General features: G+C 40.1%; 1 protein-coding gene across 1 annotated transcript in view; it reads left to right on the top strand.

Annotated features, from left to right (window-relative positions):
* The window catches only part of SLC25A21 (solute carrier family 25 member 21), a 545,709-nt gene that overhangs the window by 499,445 nt on the left and 21,510 nt on the right, over window positions 1-24,754 (top strand). Inside the window, exon 7 of the mRNA XM_027773393.1 lies at window positions 12,971-13,135. Within this exon, the coding sequence (XP_027629194.1) occupies window positions 12,971-13,135 (165 nt within the window). The remainder of the gene's footprint in view (window positions 1-12,970; window positions 13,136-24,754) is intronic.

The raw sequence follows: 24,754 nt of genomic DNA on the forward strand, positions 1-24,754 counted from the left end.
CAGCAGTATTAAGCCCTGTCTTCAGGGAAAACCTTTTCAGCTATTCAGATGGGAATGACTGACTAGCTGGTCTGTTTTGAGGCTCAACCTTCTCAACCTTGCAGGTTCCATGACTTCCTTTATAGTAGAAGGAATCCCCATCTTTTTTTCTGCTCTGTAATTTCTAACAAAACTCAACATTGTGTGCAGATTTTTGAAGAACATACATAATCAAGAGTTGTCTAGAATAGACAGGCAATTAGAGAACTGGCAAAGCAGACCCAAAGTGTGTGGAAGACACTCAAGTTACCATTATGCTTTTTTACTATGTCCTAACAGTGTGGTCCTGAACAAGTACTTGCAGGTCCCTCATTGGTAAAATGATGGTGATCAGCCCATCTTCCTTACAGCCAGCTATTTCCATGCAGTGGTTAGAAGCAGAAGCCCTAGAGGGAGAGGTATAGATTGCCTGTGTGATGACCTCACGTTCCCTACTCTTGACTACAACCAAGTTTCCTTTTTATTGGGAAAGAATAATAGTAATAGCCACGTCAAGTGGTTTAATGAGGGCTAAATGAGGCGTAGATGTAAGGCTGTCCATACAGTCTGTGTGTAGTGATGGTTTAATAAATGCAAGTAGTTATTATTTCGGCATGCTCTTTCTTTTTTTAGGTTTTTAATATAGGGCGCACATGCTCGCCAGAAAGAGACAGAGACAGTGAGAGAAGAAGTGAGAAGTCACCCCCAGGGGGGATGACCATACCACAATCCCTTTTCCTCCAGGGATTTTGAGCATGCACACACACGCCCAGTGTGATTTTTAAGCCACCAGGTCCAGGACTCAAACCACAGTCGGCCACCTGGGAGTCTAGCACCTTCACCACCACATCACCTGCTGGCCCCACAGTCTGCTTTTTATGAGTTGAATGTTCCCAAGAAATTGCTACAGGTGAGAGCAGCTTTGCCCTGGAAGACAGCCTAGGGCAATAGCAGTCAATATGATACTTAATAATATGTTTAAAGGCTTTTAAGCAATGACAGAATGATAAAGATAGAATGACAAGACTGAGTCCCACAGGGGCCAGGTGTGCAAGATTAGAGAAAGAGATGTGGTATGTAGGTGGATGTCCCCTCAGCCATGGTGGGTGGGAGGGCATGACCGGTAGAGGGCCAGAGTGGGATGCTCTGAAGCATGGCCCTCTAGCTAGGATCCAAGTGCAGTGTTGGCTGAGAGTGGTCATTCCTGCTATGTTCCTGGCAGCTGAGTCATGGGAACTACAGTCTGGAGCCCCAAGTGCAAGTCCCATCAGGACTTCCCAGGAATGGCAGGTACTGTGCTGGCTCCAGCTGTACGGGTTCTCCTCTTTGCGGTCAAGGCTGATTCTCCAGCCAGTCAGTAGTATGTTACCCACAAAATATGCCTTTCCACTCAGGTTAGCCATAAACTATTCTAAAAATTTACAGGAAATTGTGGTTAATTTGGTTCCTGATACCACCCTCATATCCTTCCAATTTGTGTGTAAACTATTTCAATAGGTGTGCTTGTCTTGCCTCCACCTTTTAAATTACCACCATATCAGTCAAAGACTATAATCCCTGCCACACTTCCTTCAATTCCAATACCAGAATCTTGGCCAGCATCTTAAAATTCACAGTGAATAAAGAAAACCGGTCTCTAACTTAAATATGCTTGACCTTCTGTGGGGAGCAAAGTAATCACAGCTTTGTCATGCTCCGGTTTGGTTCAGTGGGTGTAAAAACATGTTCAGATAAAATCAGGATAGGCCCAAATTTCCCCCCGTCCTTCAAACTAAACCCAAGCAAAGAGTTATTCTGGTTTGTAGTCTCATTGGGGTAGGACGAAGCTTGCCCAAGGATTTCTCTGTTAGAGATAGTTTGTACTGCCCAGTCTTGCCAAAGTGTGAGATTATAGCTTGTTATCCTTACAGAACCTTTGTTCCCTTGAACTGGGTGCATTTTTTTAATCTGTACATTATAAGAATTAGAAGTCCCCTATCAGTTAGGTTAACCAAGTGCTATTGGGCTGGCATGCTCTCTGCTAGCCTGGAAAATGTGAATTTCTCCCCAGGAGCAAAATCTTGTATGAATTGTTTCCCAGTTTTTCTCTTCACTTTGAAATCTACTTCAAAGTTATTATTTGGCTAAAGGGTTATGTTTTCCTTCCCTTGAGGTCTATAGGATTTGCCTCTGATGTGTGGCTGGGGCACAGGTTTTCCCTCTACTCTGTCATTTTTGTCTACATTACATATGAACATAATCATTCTCACCCCCAAATATGAAACTAAACTTTTCGGAAATTGCAAAAGTCTGTTTTACCTCCAGTCTCTAAAGATGTTCAGCCCAAGAAAGGAATACTTGGTTTTCTGCCTACTTGCTCTGTGATTATAATTTTAAGGATCAATGAACAGATAGCAAATGCCTAATTGATGGTCAAATCTTTAAGGGTAGCGTTTTTTTTTTTAATTAGTTCAGAGTTTTGATCCAGTTTTGAATAACACATTAAATATAGTTCCACACACTTTATCCTGGGAGTTCGATTATCTAACAGAAACCAATGTGATCATATACAAGGGGTCTTCTATTGTAAAAAGTTCATGGAGAGGACAGACAGTGGTGCAGCAGTAGCATGTGACACTTTGTAGGGCTGACCCAAATGGGAAGGTTCTGGGTTTGAATCATGCCCACAATCCAGGGCTGACTTAGTCTGGAGGTAGATTGAGGTGTTGGGTGCTATCTCTCTGTCTCTCTAGCTCTCCCTCTCTCTCTCTCTCTGGGTCTCTCTGGCTTAAAGAACAAATAATTAAACTCTTTTTTAAGGTTCATGGGAAAATGCATATTATAAAAAAAACTACTCATGGATTTAAAGTTTTTTGCACCAAAATAAACTTGTACTTGAATTCCATGTTTTTCCATGAACGTTTTGCAGTTTCCATGTATGCTGTGACAAAACTTAACGATGATTTTCTCCATAAATTATCAACAAATGTTAACTAAACTTAATTTTATTCTGTAGGATCAACATAAAGTACATAGAGGGCTGAATTTTGTGATTACCTCTTTTGAGAGAGAAATTGAATTATGTGGAGAGTGAGCGTGTGGCTCTGTTTACAGATAGCCACCTTCAAGGGCATGTTAACATTCATGGTGAGGTATTGAGTTAAATTCAAATTTTTCCTGCATTACTGTGTGAAACACTGCCTGGCAACTATTCAGTCCATAAATTATTTCTTTCCAGTCTATGATTCCTCTGGGCAGGAAAGAGAATTATGCATATGAATCTGTTCCTATAGTTATCTTTCAACAACGCCTACGGCAGCAGCCAAGTTGCCTCTCCGTTATCATTTATAGAAAATAGACTTCAGTCTTCCATTCAGCTGTGCCAGGAACCCTAGATTTTTGTTTTCAGAATCGAAACTTTGAAGTAATGATAAAAGCTACCATTGACAGAACATCTAATATATATGCCAGACACTCGGTAACATGAGTTACATGAATGTTTTTCTCCTGTATTAAAATTTTTATACAATCTCGTAAATTACTAAGGTAATACTATTGTTCCATGGATCAAGCAAAAGAGCTATGTAAAGAAGAAAAATTGGGCCATCTCCCTAGCCTAGTGGATAAAGAAGCCAGATCTCACATGGCTGACTATAGTTCAAATCCCAGCCCCAGCAGCTTAAGAAAGCATACTAGGGTGAAGGGGAGGAGGGCAGCAAGTGGCATGGTGGTTGACTGGACTTTCACATAGTCGACCTTGGTTCAAGTCCCATACCTGGCAACTTCTTTTCTCACTTTCCCTCTCTCTCTCCATGTCTCTCTCTGGTCAGATTAAATAATAATGATAATAATAATAATAATAATAATAATAATAATAATAAATAAAATTTAATCAATATTTCTTTTTTTTAAATATGCTCAGTGGGTGAGTGGATGTATGTGCATGAAAACCCAAAATCCTGAAGAGATGAAGAAATGCAGAAGAAAAGATTATAGTGCAATCATGCCCTATTGGGAGGGGTTTTCATTCTCTCTCTCTTTCTCTCTCCTCGCTCTGGCATGCATATACACCCTCTGGCAACTAATAAAAAAGAAAAAGATGATTAGCGATTTCCAACACTTCTGATCTCGTATCACTGATCACCACTATGAACCCTTAGACTTTCTGAAATACTCACACTCACTGGTTATTTTGCTTGTTTGTTTGCTATGGGACACATGTGCTTGCTGGAGAGAGACAGAGACAAAGAAGCGAAGTGAGAAATCACTCCCAGGGAGGATGTCCGTGACACAATCCCTTCTCCTCCATCCTCCTCTCATGACTTCGGGCACTAGACACAGGAGCCCCACATAAATTTCAGGCTTCCAGTTCTGGGACTCGAGCTGCACAATCAAGCCACCCAGGATCCAGCCCTCTTAACCTCCACACCGTCTGCTGGCCTGTCACTTGCAACTTAAATCCTCCCATTATCTCTATGAGGTTTCCCCCATTTTATAGGTAGGGAAAATAAAGCCCAATGAAATCAGTCACTTTAAAGGGCTGAGCATTCACATAGAGGTCTCCTTCTAGTCAATCACACTTCTTTCACTGGGATAAGGAAACGTGGATAATTAAAAAGCTCAAGGGGAAATCAAAAGACAGTGTTTCTTGAACCATGAAGAAACAAAGATTCCTTCCTCGCTGCCAGTCTTCTCTTTGCACCAACCCCCGCGGCCATGCACTGTCACCTGCCTGCTGTGCCAGTGGTGCAGGGGAAGGAGCAGTGCCCATATCTCTCCTCACCTGGAGAACCCTGCACTTCTCCAGGGGTGGTTATTGGGTAGTAACTTGGTGTTGATGTAACTTCAGAGTTCCACATCTGGGAGGGTTTATTGACAGCAAATTATTTTTCATTCGGATTGTTTAAAAATAGACCTGTTTATTACCTACTAATCCACTGTGTAAACTCTACATAGAATATAATTATATTTTGAATGTCTTTCTGGTTCATAATCATGTCTTATTAAAATGAACCGTTGACGACCTAATGAAATACCTAAGTAAAAGAGCTAGATGGACTTTGAGGCCTGATTCCTCCGCTTTCTCTTAAATTTTGTTCTTAAATAAAAGAAAGACGTTTCTTCTTTTTTATTTTTCAAACTTATGAAAACGCTTCAAGACTTCATTTGAGTAATGACATGTATAGGTGATCTTCTAGCTCCTGAAAATTGTTTTTTTTCTACCTACATGTAGCAACTGGTCTTCTCTCTTTAATAAAGCAGCATTTCTCTGGCATATGGACGCTCACTCCATAATATAAAGGTTTCATCCTGCTTGCTTTCCAGCCATGTGCTGAAATCCACTCTAACAGCCTTATTCTGTTGGCTCTATTGCAACAAAATTCACCCTGCCGTGGAGAGTAAGGAAAAGAACACATGTGGAACGTATGTCTTTTGACGTGGTGTGCCTAGAGCTCTTCTTTGACCTTGGAGATGGAGGAGATCACTGACACGCCCCACGCCTGTACCTATTGGCTGTATTCTAATAGCTATTTACCCAGGGAACAGTGCCTGCTGCCTAAAACTTCTATGATCTCATAAACTAATCAAAGCCAGCTATGGTCAGTAGTTGAATGGAAGAACTCCAGAAAAAATAGTTTGGCCTGCCACAAGTCATCTCAGTGATTTGTTGGTAGTACTGGGCTCTCCGAGAGCGAGGAGCCAGTGCCCCAGGGTGGAGCCTAGGAACATTGTTTAGGCAAAGGTTCTTCTCTTTTTTATCTTTGCATTTTTTTAAATAAATTTTATTGTGTATATTTGAGGTTTGCATCATAATGTTAGGGGATACATATAGAGAGTAGGAAAATGATTACTGTAACGAAGCACGTTAACGTGATCTATCATTTCCCAGCTACATTTTGTGTGTCAAGAGCAGCTGAAATCTACTATTTAACAAAAACCCCTCATACAATACTATTTTATCCAATAGTCCTCATGTTGTCTTTTAGACTATAGACTTGTTCACCCTACGTGTCTGATACTGATACTGTGTATCATTTGACCTAGATCTCCCCTCTTTCTCCCTTCTCTCAAGCCCCTCTAAATCTTTGCCCCTGGTAACTACTGTGCTATTCTCTATCTCTGTACATTTAGCTTCTTGTTTTTTTAAGAATCCACAGGAGCAGGCAGGTGGCATGGTGGTTAACAGTGCTGGACTCCCACATGGCCAACTACAGTTTGAGTCCTGGCCTCACTCCTCCCCACTCTGCCCCCTGTCTGTCTGATCAAACTGGAAAATGATAATAATAGTAATAAATAAAGTTAAATAAAATAATTCTTAAAAAAAAAAAAAGAATCCATGTATAGGGGCCAGCAGATGGTATAGTGGTTACGTGGCTTGATTCCCATATGTCCAACACTGGTTCAAGTCCTAGACCCAGTGGCTTGAAACTCATGCCAGGCACATGTGCGTGTGTGCCCATTATCCCAGGAGGAGAATGGAAGAGAAGGGATTGCACTGTGGCCATTCCTCAGGGGCGGGGACGTGATTTCTCACTTTTCCTATCACTGTTTTTGTCTCTCTCTTTCTCTCTGGCAAGCGCATGTACCCTATACCCTAAGGCAAAAACCTCTACCAAAAAAAGAAAGAAAAAGAAAGACTAAAGAAAAGAAAACTGCACATATAAGTGAGATTATGCAATATTTTTCTTTCTGTGGTTGGCTTTTTTCACTTAGGATCTTCTCTTAGTTACCTCTCCCTACCTTTTTTCCCCCTCAGGTTTTTGCTATGGGATGTGTGCCTACCAGAGAGAGAGAGAGACAGTGCAAGGGAAAGTGAGAAATCACCCTCCAGCAGACGTCCACACTGTAATCCCTTCTCAACTCCCCTCCTGGAATTTTGGGCACGCACACACACGTCCTCACCGTGACATTCAAACTGCCAGGTCTGGGACTCAAACTGCAGTCAGTCATGTGGGAGTCCAGCATCTCAACCCCCATGCCACCAATTGGCCCTCCCTTAATACATTTTTAAACAGAAGTTCAATTCCATAACCACTGTCAAATATTCTCATGAGTAGATGTAAAAATTATTGTCATATTTTTCCAAATAAAAATCAAAGTGTAAAAAGGTTGTTAAGTTTCTGCAATATGAGCAAAGTACTATGTTAGACATTTACACAGTAGCTGGCCTCTATGGGCACTCGGTAAGTATATGCTGAAATGTGAAATGAATGCATGAAAGAACACAGAGTTGCCAGCTTTAGTAGTTGGCAATAGCTAAATCAAAGTTAAGAAGACTTTCAGAGCCAGCAGGCGACGTAGAGATTAAGGAGCTGGATTCTCACATGCCCAACCACAGTTCGAGTCCCAGACCCGCAACTTGAAAATTATGCTGGGCAGGGAACCAGCAGTTAGCGTAATGGCTATGTCTCTGGACTCCCACGTAGTCGACTGCGGTTCGTGTCCCAGACCCAGTGGCTTAAAACTCACGCCGGGCGCGTGTGCGTGCGTGCCCAAGATCTCGAGAGGAGAATGGAGGAGAAGGGATTGCGGCGTGACCATCCCCCCTGGGGGGTGATTTCTCGCTTTCTGTCTCTATGTCTCTCTCTGTCTGTCTGGCGAGCACACGCGCCCTACAGTGAAAATCTCTCCAAAAAAAAAAAAAAATTGTGCTGGGCATATGTGTACATGTGCTGAAAATCCCAGGAGGAGAATAGAGGAGAAGGGATTGTGGTGCAGACATCACCACTGGGGGAGAGGGGGTGATGTCTTTTACTTTTCTCTCTCTTTCTCTCTCTCTCTCTGCGTTGTCCCTCTTCGGTAAGTGCATGCCCCTTATAGCAAACTTAAAAAGAGAAAGAGAGAGAGAAGAAGACTTTTAGTTACTTCAAATGGAAATACTCCTGGCAGGTACCAATGAATGGAAGATTTCCCTAAACCAAAGTTGAGAGTGGTGTGACATCACAGTATTAGCTATGCCCTGACCTACTTCTTCCATGTTTGCAGCTCCAGTGTAGTCATTGAAAGGTATATCTAGGAAAGTTAGAATGCAATTTGGCCCACGACTGGTAACTAAATATGAAAATTGGAGTTAATCTAAATATTACAAGGAAACTGAACTGGTGGGCAACCTGCTCGGTTGGATAGTATTGGAATCATTTGGCTGATGATGTTATTCAGTCACATTTTGTTTTGAAATAGAAGCTCAGTAATCAAATAAGTTTAGTAAAATTCCTTGTGTTTACAGAGATCTAGTCAAAATGATTCTATATTTTCCTATTTAAGCATCCTAGTGGAAGTCATGTTTTGCCTTTCTAATTAAATATTTGCTTACATGTGGGTGATACAATGTCCCTGAATGAAGCACAAAAATGCCCTATCATTATTTCTAATTTTTATAGGCATTAGTTTCCATTTTTTCTTTATCCCAAGGCACCAATTTGCCAGAAAAATGCATTTGTTCTATTAAATATTTTCTTATCCTTATCAGTTGGACTATCAACCTATGAAAATCGTGTCACATGTGCAGAGCAAGACCAAGTGTGGAGAAAGCAACACTGGGTTGATTAGGGGAGAATTCTGGTGAAGCCATTTATCAGCAGCATTTACTTTAGAAATGTTACTTAACAAATCCTTTGATTTCCTCACCTGAAAATTGAGGAGAATGCACCTGCTACCCACCTTGCAACCTTGTTGAGAGAAGAAATCAGATATGTTAGGGTGGCAAATCTGACAGTAAAGCACAGAGTTGGGTCCATGGGGCCTCAGTTTGAGCTCTAGTGCTACCACTTACTCTGTGATCTTAGGCAAGTAATTTAACTTCTGATCAAAAATGTGAATTTTGAGGCCAGTTTACCAGAGCTACTGCTCTACATAGAAAAGCACCTGGAGTGATGCACTAACCCTAGAACAAGATATCTAGCCCAGGAGTTAGAGTTGGACCTCAGAGGAAGCAGACCTGTTACTTTATTCTAGATGTATTTCTGGTGTACTTCATCACAAGGGTCCAAAACTCTGGGCAAAATAAGGGACAATGAGGTCAGTAAGTGACATCGTGTTTAAGGTGCTGACTCCCACATGGTCGACCACGGTTCAGGTCCTAAACCCAGAGGCTTGAAACTTATGCCAGGTGCATGTGTATGCATACCCAAAATCCTGAGAGGAGAATAGAGGAGAAGAGATTGCCGTGTGACCATCCCCACTGGGGAATGGGTTCTCACTTTCTCTCTCTCTGTCACTCTCTCTGTATCTCTATCAAGCGCATGTGCCCTACAGCAAAAATCTCTCTAAAAGAAAAAGAAAGAAAGAAGAAAGAAGTGTAGAAAGAGAAGAAAGAAAAAGAGAAAGAAAAAGGATAGCCAGGAGTGAGAAAGAAGCTAATTAAGCATGCCCTCCCTCTGCCTCATGTCAGCTTCCACCTTTTAATTGTCATTGCCTTCAACTAACAAAGAAATTACCTGTTATTTATTATTATAACTCTTTTTATCATTGTCAACCATAATTGTTATTATTATTAACAACTAAATATACAGTGAATGCTTACAATAGACTTAGTTCACTGACTTTTTAAAAATTATTTTATTTAAATGTATTTATTTATTTATTTTAATTTGACCAGAGAGGGACAGAATGAGAGAGAGAGAGAGAGAGAGAGAAAATGAGAAAGCAAGTCACCAGGTCAGGGTCTTGAACTGTGGTCGGCCACATAGGAGTCCAGCACCTCTAACCATCATGCCACCAGCCAGCCAGTTCAATGACTTATTTATCATCACAAGAACCCTAAGAAATAGTCTATTATTATCTTGTATGCAAATTAGTAAGGGGAGGATAAACCAGAGAGAATGACACACTTGGCAAAGTATTAGCAAAGTTAATAAGAGCTGTTGCTGAGACTCAAACCTGGAGTTCTTTGACTCTGAGCTCCTATTCTAATTACTATCCTACCCTCTGATTTACGTCATTATTAACAACTAGAGCTCAAATTCAAAAAAGCACTTCAATGTAAAAATCCATGTGTTATACTTTCGGTACCCCATCAACCCCAAGGCAGTGAAAATCAGGAAATTGACAATCAGTAAATGCTATTTGAATTTTTGTTGGTTCTCATTAAGATCTAGTAAAAGTCCTCAGTTTTCCAGATATGAGAAAAATGTTCCCCAAATTAATAATTGGCCAGGTCATCTTACTTCTTTATTTTTTATTTTATTTTTTTATTTATTATTATTTTTTTTTGCTATAGGGCGCGTGTGCTCGCCAGACAGAGAGACAGAGAGACAGAAAGTCAGAAATCACCCCCCCAGGGGGGATGGCCACGCAGCAATCCCTTCTCCGTTCTCCTCTAGGGATCTTGGGCATGCACACACATGTGCCCGGCGTGAGTTTTAAGCCACCGGGTCTGGGACGCGAACCACGGTTGATTACATGGGAGTCCAGCGACATAGCCATTACGCTAACTGCTGGTCCCAAGGTCATCTTACTTCTGACAATTTGGCAAAGTAGGATTTTCTTTTTAAGATTTATTTTATTTATTTATTTATTTATTATTTTATGTGAGTTTTGCCAGAGAAAAACAGAGAGAGAGAGAAAGCCAGCCACCAGGTCCAGAACTTAAACCATAGCCAGCCATATGGGAATTTTAATGCCTTAACCACCATGCTATCCACTGGCCCCCAAAGTAGGAGTTTTAAATGATATAAATATCTTTAGATCCATTTGGCTTTTGTTCGCTCTTCTGCTTTGGGTTTTGTTGTTGTTGTTGCTGTTTAGGAAAGACATTGCTGTTTAGGAAAGACTCTGCACTTCCATTCAAAGCTGTTGGATCCTCTGTTGCTCCAGAACCTAGATGGCCTCAGTACTTCCGCCCTCTGGGCCTCAGATGAATGAGGACGGAGAGAAGGAGGAGGTTAGTTGCAGGAAGCACCTATGTTGGGCAGTGTAGGCCCAGGGTCTGCATCTCTGCACTGTTCCTCCATCCTCAGGAAAGCTGACGCCTCTCCTTCCCTGCCCTGAGGCTGCCTTTTTCAGAGCAAGAGAACAACACCTAGACAGTTTACTCAGCACCTCCAGGGTCGTTCTGACAGAAAGGAGCTTCTGCTTGACTTAACCATATCTTTTGAAAACTGAAATAAATAATTCAAGTTGATAGGCAGCATGCCAAAACACAAACAAAAAAGTCTCATGTTGTGAATTTAACCTTCTGAAAATTCATTGGTTTTCATAAATATGTCCTTTGTTGTTTCAAGATACATTCTCACATGGCTTTTGGTCTTTTGTTTTAAACATTTATTTATTGATTTATTCCACAAGAGGGAATGATACAGAGAGAGAAAGACAAAAGAGACAGGCAGTCCCAAGAGGGTCTTCACACCATGATCCCCCCCAATTCTCAGCCAGCCTGGATCATAGGCACATGCAGATGTGCCCAGTGTCTTCAGGGAGGTCTCAGAACACAAACCCAGGACCTTCTCCGTGTGGATCCCATTGCATTACCACTATACTATCAACCTGATCCCTCTCACGTGGCTTTTTCATATTACAAAGAAGGATTTTCCAAAGCTTAATAAAATTTATTATAATTAGTCCTCCTAAAAGATGAAATTGAGTGTAGCTAGGGAGAGTTTTTGAAACATTTATCAACAAGTACTATAGGATTTACTATATAAACAAGCTAATTTAAATGTATTATGTTAATTACACAGCTAGAAGTACAAGGTGGATGAAAGCCTTGATTGGGTTGTTCTATTCAGTTCTGTAGCCATAATTGCACATGGTAAGAAAACACTGTTAGTCTGAAAGTGCTTCAGACTTCCATGGCTAGTCTAGCGACTTATTCCAGTGAGTTATCAAGCAAATGTCATGTCAGTGTATTTCTCATGGGAAAAAAAAAATTAGTCAAAATATAAGAGGGAGAGATATTATTTTTCCTTTGTGTCATACTCCCAGAAAGGAAACTATCATTCATACTTTTTAAAAAACACACATGAATTATAATTGTTGTGTAATGAGCTGTAAACCTCAGAGCAAACTGCACTGCATACATTAGCAAGTTCCAAAAGTACCAACAGACAAGACTCCAGCAGTCAAGGTATTTCAGCTTTGGGTGATCAGCCAGAAGACTGGAAAGGAGTAAACTAGAGATAACCCCCAGTACTACCAACAAGATTGACTTATAATTCATCACAGCAAATGATATATCCACTGATTTCCCATATTCTTAAGGACATGTGCCATCAATTCTATTTATCCATGGCCGATTTCTAACTCAGCATCAGTTTAATCCACTGAGGCAATGAGATCAAGTCTAATTATAACATTAGCTTTAGAAAAACATCATCAAAAAAGTAAGTATGCTGGCTTCAGGAGCCACGTATACATTCCTTTTGAAGTATATGCAGTTATTTGGATTATCAATTTATCTATACTGCTAAACCCCTCCATTGGTGAGAGTAACCCAGAACTGGATATAATTTTATGTTGAAAGTGGTGATAATGGCCTGGCCCCATGGTGCAGCATGAATGCACTACTCAGGAAAAGCTGGATCCCAGATGGCGACCATGGTTCAGATCCCTGGTCTGATCTGTCTAAACACACCGGGCATTCACATGAGTGCCCAAGAACTGACTGGCTGGAAATTTAGAGGAAGGGGATCATGGCATGACCAAACCCTGTGGAGGGTGCTCATCTCTCTCTTTCTCACTCTCCAGTGAAGGAAAGTAGTGCTAGTTATTGCATGGCATTAGCTTCACTAATTCCACCAATTAGTGTTCTTTCTTTGTCAATAATCATCCCTGTAAAGCCCATTGTTTTGCATGCAATTTTGTTTACTTTTGTGGTTTTCTCACTTTAAAGGGCATAGATCTAGGCATGATTATTTGCATGTGTGTGGAGGGCAAGTTCCTAATAACTCTGGCTTGTAGGAAAGTTAAAATGGTAATTTAATCTATTTCACAGTCCCAAAGATGATCCTTCTGATTCAACTTCTCTTTCCTGCAGCAACCATCCACCATAGGTTATGCAAGACAAATCATTAAGAAGGAAGGCTTGGGACTCCAGGGCCTCAACAAAGGATTTACAGCAACTTTGGGACGTCATGGAGTTTTCAACATGGTTTATTTTGGCTTCTACTTCAATGTCAAAAACATTATTCCTGTCAATAAGGTAATTATTTATAAGGTTAAAATCCTGGAAGAGTAATCCTACTAATGATAATAGCTTCATTGGTAGTGTTTCTCATGTCCTGATCACTGTACTGAACATTTGCATTCATTATCTAATTTGATCAGCAGATCAGCCCTATGCATTGAGTGTTGTTATTATCCCTATTTCAAATTCAGAAACTGAGGCTTACAATATCAAATAAATTGCCCAGGGCCACAGAGTAAATAGAAAAGCATACTTGAACCAGTCTGATACCAAAATTTATCTTCTTGATGAATGCACCATTAGACCTGAGTGCTCCATTTATCACAAAAAGAAATGTCGAAAACTATGTTGTTAATTCATTTTTCTCTCAGAAGAATAGCTTTTTAAAGAAATTTGAAATGTTCATATTCTAAATAAATTGCAAACTCACAGGGGAAATTTGTCATCTTGAAATTTAAATTTTGCCTAGATTAACTTTTAAATTCATTTAGGTTCATTGGTTTAGGTAGTAAGTCAACTCCTATAAAAATCATTTGCCTTTGATGCAAAATAGTAATTATGATAATTACTATTACTTTTTTTTTCTTAGTTTTTTTTTGTTTTTTGTTTGTTTGTTTGTTTGTTTTTTGGGTTTTTTTTTTTTTTTTTTTTTGTCATAGGGTGTATGCACTCACCAGAGAGAGAGAGAAAGTGAGAAATCAACCCCCAGGGAGATAGCCGCACTGCAATCCCTTCTCCTCCCTTCTCTTCTCAGGATTTTGGGCACATATGCACACTCATTGGCATGATTTTCAAGCCACCAGGTCCAGGACTCAAACTATGGCCAGCCACATGGGAGTCCTAGCACTTTAATGATACGCCACCTGCTGGCCCCTATCTCTTTTTTTAATGATAACTTACAGATGCCAGCAACTTTCAACTTCTACAATATAAAAGTAGCACAAGATGTGCTTTTAAGCTAGTGTCACAGAGTTTTCCCACCTTAAAATCGCTTGCTTATGGTGAATATTCCTATCCTAGAAACTCCGGTAGTGGAAACATTTTTCACATGCAAGGCAGTTCCTCACAAACATTCAGTTCTTCATTTTGCTAAGTAGGAAAGTATTAAAGGACTTTTCATAAGTCATAAAAAATTTCTCATATGGCTAACCAGAGTCTTCAGTAAATTTGTTGATCCTGCCTTTGCCCAGTCGTCCCCCACATTTTAGATTGGGACCTATCTCAAGTGACAGCAGAACACACGGCCAGTATTCCACATTCACCACCTATTGTCATTGCTTCCCTTCACTAACCAAAGTCCTTACCCAGGTTTCCCTGTATTTGGAAATCTCATTTATTGAGCAGAAGCTTATGTTTTGTTGGTCTGAAATCTCTGACTGGCCACAGCGTCTATAGAGCCCCTCGGTGACTGACAGTTCTGGCTCCAGTGTCCCTCAGAGCAACTCTCTTGTCGAGCTCATGAAATACAGAAAATGAGTGCAATGAACACTTCTGTCCTGAATGACATATGAGAACTCAACCCTTAATACGTGGAGATTCTTTTCTGGAAGAACTGGCTAAATAATGGGTCAGACCCAGGACAGAATGAAAATGCAGGGAGGTGCCTTATTCAGAAATTATTAAGAATTTCACTCCAGCAAAAGTAGAGTATTAAACCAAGCATAGGGCTCCTCTCAGTGTAATGCCTATGCAAAAGCATGAATCACACATGTATGAAATCAACCCTGGTTTTTAGACTCTGAGGCAGAGTATAACGTGGGCAAAATATCTATACCCTCATCTCTCCGACTAGCTAAAGGCTCAAGACAGACAGAAATTGCACACAATGGAGCCAACATGGAGGTTAAGGCACTGGATACCACATGGCCAGCCTCAGTTTTAAGTCCAAGACCTGATCCAAGACCTGACAGCTTGAAAATCATGTCAGGCATATATGCATGCATGCCCCAAATCCCAAAAAGAGTGTAGAGGAGAAGGGATTGTGTTGTGGCCGTGTTGGCGGGGTGATTTCTCGCTTTCTCTCTCTTTCTCTCTGTCTCTCTCTGGTGAGCACACACACAGCAAAAATTAAACAACAACCATGATTCTGTAAATTATTTACATAAATCATCATATTTATATATTTTATTACATATATTTGTGCATATATTTAATGTATATGTTATTACAATAAAATAAATTTGGCTATACCTCAGAGAATTCAGAAAGATGAGTAAGATGTATAAGGTCATATTTACTGAATGTTTAAAAATATCCGCAAGTACAAACTTTACACTTAAGTTATTAAATGTTCTGCATTATTTAAAAGAAAGAATGAAAGGGACAAAAAAAAAAAAAGAAAACTAGAAGCTGGGACCAGCCAGTGGCATGGTGGTTATTAAAGCTGGATCCAGGGACCAGCAGTTAGCATAATGGCTATGTTGCTGGATTCCCATGTAGTCAACCGCGGTTTGAGTCCCAGACCCAGTGGCTTAAACTCACTCCGGGCGCGTGTGCGTGTGTGCCCAAGATCCCGAGAGGAGAATGGAGGAGAAGGGATTGCGGCATGGCCCTCCCCTCTGGAGGATGATTTCTCGCTTTCTATCTCTCTGTCTCTCTCTTTCTGTCTGGTGAGCGCACGTGCGGTATAGCAAAAACCTCTCCAAAAAAAATAAAAATAAAAATAAAAAAAGCTGGATCCACATGGCCAACTGCATGGTTCCATTCCTAGACTCAGCAGGTTGGAAAACAAGCCAGGCACATGTGGATGCATGCCCACAATCCTGACTGGAGAATGGAGGAGAAGGAATTGCAGCATAGCCATTTCTCCTTAGTGTGTTTTCTCACCTCTCTCTCTCTCTCTCTCTCTCTCTCTCTCTCTCTCTCTCTCTCTCTCTCTCTCTTTCTGACAAGCACACATGCCCTATAGCAAAATTTAAAAAAAAATAAAAGCAGAAGCTTAATTTTTTAAAGACATCATAGTATTCTGAAACTATGGAAGAAATCCACTTATCTTGCCAGTTTGTGAGCCAGCCTTGTAAATAATCTGAACACAACGTTTCGTTTCATTTAACAGTTTTATTAAGCATCTGCTTCTAAGTACCAGGCACTCTCCAAGTCCCTGGGTATTCTAAAATGACTAAGATATTTCTCTGTTCTCAAAGAGCATCTCAGGAAGACCAAGGAAAAACTATCTAAACAGATAAAACAAATGAATCGAGCATCATATTTAGATAAACTTTATGCTGGGAGTCATTGAAAGATATCTTACAAATTTTCAGCTTTGGCCTTTCTAAATTAGAGCAGTATTTTTAAAATAAATTCCCCAGAGCCTTTTTTTAATGTGAACTAGATCACTGTGTTTAATAACAATTGGTTTCTCTAACCTTCAAACTAGGAAGTTTTTTTTTTAAGTTTATGTATTTAATTTTTTTTGGAGAGAGAAAGAGCGAGAAAGACAAGCATCCCCAATAAACTTGTTATACAGCATTCCACTCCCGTTCTGGCCATTCCAGATCATTGGTGTACAGGGAGCCCTAGGATACAAACCCAGGACCTTCCCCATCAAGGTCCAGCTGTGCCACCACCCGGCCAAAGAAGAATCTAAGTGTAGAAATATATAACTTCTCTTTACAATATATGACCATCCTTATCTCCATTTCAGCAGATGGACTATCTCTAACCTTTCTCCCTTTTTACTTATAAAGGAAATATAAAAATGTAAACTTTGGGTCCAATAGCCTAGTAGTTAAAGGAGCCTGATCCCGCATAGCCCACTGCAGTATTGCAGTATGAATGCCAGAGCTGGCATCTTGGAAAACACACTAGACATATATATATATATATATATATGTCTAGGCAATATAGGCAAAAAAATTTCCACGAAATGGAGAAGAGATTGCAGTATGACCACACCCCACTGAGGAGGTCGCTCTACCTCTCTCTCTTGCAAGTACATGCCCTCCGGACAAGGACATTGTTTGTTCATTGTTTTGTTGGTTTGTTTTTTCCAGTGCTGCATCTCGAGATTAATGCACAAAGTAGGCCCTCTGTAAATGTGTATTAATTGAATTAGAGAAAAGAAAGAAAAGAGGGAGAGAGTGAGATAAGGGAGGAAGAAAGGAAAGTTTGATGATTAGTTAGTCCAGGGCTTTTCTGAGTTTTTGTTTTGTTGTTATGCCTTTTTCCAGACAATAAAGGGAAACGGTGGCACTTAAGAGTGTCTCTAGATTAGCTAGTACTAGTTTCTAAGAAGTTGTGGAAGAATATAAAACTAAGGGCTTAGACTGGAACCTCAGTGAGTCTGACTAGAAGCAAACAGAATTCTAGAGGAAAAAAGAATTAGGTATTTTAAGGTTCTAAATAACATGATAGGGTCTTTAGATTGAGAAAGTGAAATGTTTATCAGAGAATTATTCTGAAAATGGAGGTTTCGACATTGCCCAGGTAAGTTTCCCCAGGTTACTTCAGGAGACTGCCAGAGCAGACATGCTGAGCAGTAGTACCCAAATCCTGACATTGACTTCAGCAGTGTAGACAGGATCCCATTGCCAAGGAAAACCTCCAGAGACTAAAGCAGAGCTGAAAAGATGTGGAGAGCCTAGGATTATGGTACATGCCTAATAATAATAATTAATAATAATAATCCCAGATATTTGGGAGTCAGGAGGAGTCGGATTCTAAGCCAATGTGAGCAACAGGGCAAGGCCGTGTTCCTCCCATGTCTTGTTATAGCCAGTATCTATCCGTTATTTTGATTACTGTATGTTCAGTGAAATGTCAATCAGCATTTTGGCAAATGTACTGTCTATTAACTAGCACTTCCTATATCTGGTTATATACTAAATAAGTGATTTAATTGTAATATTGACCAGGACCCTGCAGAGTACTGAATATCTTCTGAATCTTTAAATGAAGAATACATTTTGTCTACTCTAAGTCTTTTTAAAGAATTTTTTATTTAACTTCCTTCCTTCCTTCCTTCATTCCTTCCTTTCTCTCTCTCTCTCTCTCCCTGTCTCTTTCTTTCTTTCTTTCTTTCTTTCTTTCTTTCTTTCTTTCTTTCTTTCTTTCTTTCTTTCTTCTTTCTTTCTTTCTTCCTTTTAATTTGACCAGAGGGGGACAGACAGAGAGAGAGAGAGAGAAAGTGAGAAAGTAAGCTGACAGGTCCAGGACTTGAACCACAGTCAGTCACGTGGGAGTCCAGTGCCCTTAGCCACTACACCACCTGCCAGCCCCTGTCCACTATCATTTAAGAAATTTTTCATTGTGTTATAATTCTTACTAAACAGAACTTAGAACTAAAACACTTCATTCCCTCGTCTTCATCCTAAGGACATTGTAACAGGCAGTTCAGTGAAATATGGTTTGTCATTATTTTTAAATGTGAAAGTTGAATAAGTTCCACTGTCATCCTTTGGAGTTACACTAGTGGAGAAAGCCTTTCTCCATTTTTGATGCTTAACCGTTTTAAATCATAAACTTCCTTTGACAGTGCTGAAATGTGCCCTGTGCCTCAGAATTTTATTTCCAAGCAAAAAGAGCCAATTCCTTTGCATTTGATGAATGATCTGAACACTGGGACACCCCCAGGTTGGGGGATGGGGAAAGGCTCTACATAAATGTGGGGTCAGCGGGTCTTAAGTGTGATGTCTGGCTTACAGTCATGCATTGACACATACTTACTGAGTGTCTAACAAGTGCTGGGCACCAGGGACCAATGGCAAGAGACTGTCCCAGAGCTTATGAGGCAATTGGGTAACAGACAAAAACAAGTCAATGACACATACACACCTAGAAGAGATGAAGGAGAACTGCTCCTGATATAAACCTGGGGATCAGGGAAGGCTTCTCTGAGAAAGTGACATTAGAGCTGAAGAATGAGTTCAAATTTAATGGTTGACATCAGATGGGCATAACCAGTCCAGACATATGGAGTATCTAATACCCAGGTTCTAAAGAGGGCGGGAGCTGGGTGCCTTGGATAAAATGAAAGACAGCTCACATAAAGAAAGCAAAAGGGTGAGGGCAGGAATGTGGCTAGAGAGACACCAGGGATCAGATCACACTGGCCCTCGCAGGCTACAGTACCCATTCTTATCTTTAAAGAGCTCTGGGAAGCCTATGAAAGATTTTTTAAATTATTTATTTAATTTTATTTATTTATTTATTTGCTAATTTGCCATTGGGTATGTGCACTCAACAGAGAGAGAGAGAGAAAGAGAGAGAGAGAGGAAGTGAGAAAGCAAACAGCAGGGTCCAGGACTTGAACCACCGTCACCCATGTGGGAGTCCAGCACCTTAACCACTACGCCACCTGCTGGCCCCACCTATTGAAGATTTTAAGTAGAGGAATGATCTGATAATTCTGGTCCAGCGTGGGGAGTGGATGGAGTTGGGGCAGTGAGATAAAGGCAGAGTATATACTTGGAAATAATTGCCATTTAAGACGGTGGCGTTTAGGACTATTGTGGTTTTGGTGGAGACAAGAAGTGGGCAGACTAGAGAAATTGTTAGGAGGCAGAATCTCTAGGAGAAAGACACATAGACATCACCAGTCTACCTCCATGAGAGCAGAAAGCCCTGGCCCTTCCTGGTAGGATGACTTTGAGTCAGTCAATTCCTTGCTCTGAGCTTCAGGGCTTTCTTTTAATCTGTAAATGAGAAAATCATGACTGTTCTTCTAATAAAATTATTTTGAGGATTAAAATAAATAATATGTGAAGTAATTTATGAATATTAAGATGCCATCAAGTTAAGTGTGGTAGTGGTGATGATGTAACAGGGCAAGGAGTAGGGAGGGTGAGGCAGGCAGTGGAAATAGTTAATATATAGAATTGCATGATGAATTTTTCCCCAGAACTATTCCTTTTGCACTTAAATGAACACTATTTTTTTCTTGCATAGAACAAAGTCATTGATTTTATGTGTTCTGTAATCTAAGCCTGATTCGAAACTGAGAAACCAGTATTCTTTAAATTCAAACCATAATAAATCAATCCTTTGTGAAGGGGAAGGTATGATAATCATTAAAACATGTTGAAGAACGTCATCGAGTTGTTATAAACCATGATGAGGAGGTGGTGTTCCTTGAAGGCTTTATTCCGTCTTTGCTGTAGGCTGTCTCTGGCCGTTCACTTTGGACAGTTTGTTTACAGGGGTATTGTTTCAATTCCCTCACCCAGCAATTGGTCATTCTGTTGTTCCAAGGGAATTTGAGATTTCACCAACTCTGACTGGCATGGGATACTTCTCGACTTTTCTTTAGTTTAATTTTTTTAATCCATGTCTTGCAATGTTGTCCATCTTTAAAGTATTTGATTTTACAAGAAACTGCTCATAATGATTATCCCTGGGGAATGGAAATAGGAGTGTGTGTGTGTGTGTGTGTGTGTGTGTGTGTGCACGCGCGTATGTGTGTGAGAGAGACAGAGAGAGACAGAGAGGGAGAGACTAAGCAAGGGAAGGCAAGCACTAGTGGAGGGAAAATACTTCTTTTTACCATTTTTATGCTGTCGGAAACTTTTATATTAAGTATGTATTAATTTTATAATAGGAAATAAACCAATTAAAAATTTAACAGAGCCTATAAAATGGAGTACCTGGTTCACTTTTTCACATTTTATTAAATTCTAAGGCTGTATCTACATAGGAAAAGTAGGAACTTGAAACAGTAAACCCAAGTAACTGAGGTCAGGTTTTTATAATAATAAAAATGTGATAACTGTTTATAATAACTTTTAACTCTTTAGATTAGTAATCACTAGTAAGCACATTTTTCAAGTTATCACAGAAATGTCCTGACCTTCCGTGCCAGCTGAATATAAAGACCATCTTGGGGCCTAGTCACAGTAGCACACTGGTTGAGAATGCTACTCTACAGGCTCATTAAGGTTGCTTGGGAAGCATGAGTTCAATTCCTGGCTCCCTCAAAGCTGAGTGTGGTGGCATGTACCTGTGGTCTCAGTTACTTAGGAGGCTGAGGCAGGATTTCAGCAAAGTGAGACTCCATCTAAAACAAAACAAAACAAAATCTTTGCAGACTCCATGATTTTTCTTGATCTTCATTACGTTAACCTAAAACAAAACAAAACAAAATCTTTGCAGACTCCATGATTTTTCTTGATCTTCATTACGTTACCTGTTTGTTTTTTTTTTTTTTTTTTTGGAGAGGTTTTTGCTATATGGCGTGTGTGCACGCGAGAAAGACAGAGAGAGACAGAGAGACAGAAAGTGAGAAATCACCCCCCAGGGGGGTTGGCCACGCTGCAATCCCTTCTCCTCCATTTTCCTCTCGGGATCTTGGGCATGCATGCACACGCGCCTGGTGTGAGTTTAAGCCACCAGGTCCGGGACTCGAACCACAGTCGACTACATGGGAATCCAGTGACATAGCCATTATGTTAACTGCTGGTCCCACGATAACTTGTTTTCAGATAAGATCCTACTATGATCTAATTCTATAGAGATTCTTCTTTTCAAAATACGAACAGTTCTGTCTAAATTCTCCACTTGAACCCGAAGGTATATTTTTCACATCAGATTCAGAGGTGAAAGTTATTGAAGTATTATAATTTATCAGAGGTTATATAGCATGGGAAAGGGGGGAAAAAAAGAGGCTGAAACTGTTTCCACCGTAACAGTAATACTTTAATCCTACATTTTACCTTGTGTTTTGCCACACATATCTCTTAGAAATGGCTAATAAAATTTAAATAAGCAAGGTAGCTGAAATTTCAGATAATGTAACTAGATTCTTCTTTCTTCCTCACTGGACCTCTAACCTGGTCCTCCTTTTCACATTCTTAGCCTACAAGCCATAGAAGTACAGAATTATAAGACATGGCCTTGGAAGAACTGGCATTACCAGTGTGAAAAGGATGCCCTGTGTTATATTCTTTCCAAATTATTTTTAGAAACTAGCCGCTCCTATTGAATGGTAAATAAGTGGTTAGAATAGAGAAAAGACTGCTTTGGATATTAACTGACCATGGAATCCATTTAATGGAGGCATTCATATTTATATCTTGCAATATAAATAAATGGAATAAAATGTCTGTGTAAGGAATGATCTCTTCTCCCGCAGAAAGGCCAGCACTTCCCTAGGTAAAGCCCACTACACACTAAGCAGCAACAGATATTGATTAGCTTAAGGGCTGACATCCTTTTCAAATAGCCATAGCAGTAAGTTTTCATTGCAAAACCATTGCTTTCATTCCTATTCCAAGTTGGGGTTACACAGAGCATATTATTTGTGATGTTGACATGCAAATAAGAATTATAAGATTAAAATGTTATGTATCCTTAATAGCTTTTAGTTATATATTTACTTCTTTTCATATGTTTCCATGAATAATATGATATTATAAATTGCTGCCTAAAACTAATGGTTGTCAACAGTATTAAACTGTGCTTTCAGTTTGCTTCCTAATTAAGGATGTTTGCAGATTATTTTGCCAAAACAATAGATCTTTTGTGTTGAATTTTGCCCTAATATAAATTACATGTGTGGGTTAGAAATATCTTAAGAGAACAATTTTTCATGTGTTCAATCTTTCTTACTTAATAAGCCATTTAGTCCTGTCCCTGTGGTCATTTTACTACAGACAGCATTAAGTCAAACATATTTTATTTTCTTCTAAGGTAATAGTCATAGAAGATTGCCTTTCAGAAATGCAAATGTTTTTCTTTTTCTTTTGGTTTTTAACATTTTCTTTGTTTCGTAAATTCTGTAGAAAGTCTGAGGATGGTGCCAGACTCACTTCAGCCTATCAGAAGAAAGAAATGTGGAAATGTGTTTGTTTCATGATTGAGAGCTATATCCTTCCCTAAGGTGTGCACTGAGCTGAATGAAAAATACACCTTTGGGTTCAAGTGGAGAATTTAGACAGAACTGCTTGTATTTTGCAAAGAAGACTCTCAATAGAATTAGATCATAGTAGGATTTAATTTATGACCATTTATTTTTCTGATTCCCACTTATTCCATCATTTGTCTTACCACTCATCCGGTAATGGGAAGGGTGAGAGCATTAAAGTTTCATTAAGAACAATTCTCCTTTCTAGTAACCTCTGGGAGGAAAGTACAAGTATCTATTATCTATAAAATTCCAGGATATGTGACAAGATTCTGTGGTAAAAAGAGGTGTCTTTCATTGGCAGTTTGCATAGACTCCTTGTGCGTTGGGGTAAGAAGACATGGAGGAGGACAAGGAGATGTGGACCCGGGGTTCAGGCACTCTCTTAAATAAACATTAGGCCAATGTTTTCCACTCAGGCACCACCCATGTGGGTGGAAATGAGGTGTAAGTAGCTTTGGGCTCTCAGTGGCTCCATTCTGTGCATTCATTCCCAGCGTACACGGTGCCATGTGCCAGGCACCATCTTACCAAGCTGCAACATCGTTCCTGCCTTAATGGGGTTTAGAGTCTAGTAGAGGAGACAGACAACATGTCATTACACAGGGACATGAATCGTTGTGATTGTGTTAAATACCGTCAAAGACAGCAATCAAGCTGTGAGAGTTTAATAACCATGGATTCCTAATTTGGACCTGTGATGGAGCAGGCAGGGAATACAGGAAAGGCCTTCTTTCAGGAACCATGTTTAGGTTGGGGCTCAGAAGGGATCAGCCAGGCCAGGGTTAAGTGGATGAGTATAGCAGAGAGACAGGATGTGTGAGCACCTGCAGCAGAAAGGAAGGGTTGACAGAAGATAGAAAATGTAAGTAGCTGGTATATGGAGAACTGAGGGTAAAGAGAAAGTGGAGATAGCAGAGGTTAGTGGAGCCAGAATGGTTTGGGCGTACAATATTAAGGCAGTTCACTCCCCCATAAATTATTTAACCGAGGGTGTATGTTGAACTAACATATTATGTAAGTGGAACTAAATGGGCATGGGCAAGTTTCATGTATAGAAGTTCAAAAGTAGAATCTCATGGAATAAATTTGGTTCAGAGACTTCTTGATCATTCTCCTACTTCCATAACAAAGTATCTCAGTGTGCCCTTGCCCTGATTTTTCTTTTTTCTTTTTTTTTAGTTAATTAATTAATTTATTTATATACATTCAGTCACATTGTTTAGCTTACAATGTGAACATTTCAATATGTGAACATTTCTCCCCAGTCCAGTTGATCAAAATATCTTCAACAGGGGGACCAGCAGTTAGCGTAATGGCTATGTTGCTGGACTCCCATGGAGTCGACCGCGGTTCGAATCCTGAACCTGGCGGCTTAAACTCACGCCAGGCACGTGTGCATGTGTGCCCAGGATACTGCCGAGAGGAGAATGAAGGAGAAGGGATTGCGGCATGGCCATCCCCCCTGGGGGGTGATTTCTTGCTTTCTATCTCTCTGTCTCTCTCTGTCTAGCGAGCGCACGTGCCCTATAGCAAAACCTCTCCAAAAGAAAAAAGAAAAAAAAAATATCTTCAACAGGTAACACCACACCTCCCCATCCCATCAATGCTCTGCCTCCATATCCCTCCTCCAAATGTCCTTCCCTAGGCCCCACTCCTCCACACACACCACATCTGGTATTCACACCCATCTCTTGTGTTTGTATATCTTTTACTCAATCAGTTTCAGTCATAGAGTGTGGACACTCGGTATATATTAAGTGGGGACATACAATGTCTCTCCTTCATAGCCTGGCTTG

Source organism: Tupaia chinensis, unplaced genomic scaffold (genome assembly GCF_000334495.1).
Source record: "Tupaia chinensis unplaced genomic scaffold, TupChi_1.0 Scaffold000350_1, whole genome shotgun sequence".
Taxonomy (NCBI): domain Eukaryota; kingdom Metazoa; phylum Chordata; class Mammalia; order Scandentia; family Tupaiidae; genus Tupaia; species Tupaia belangeri.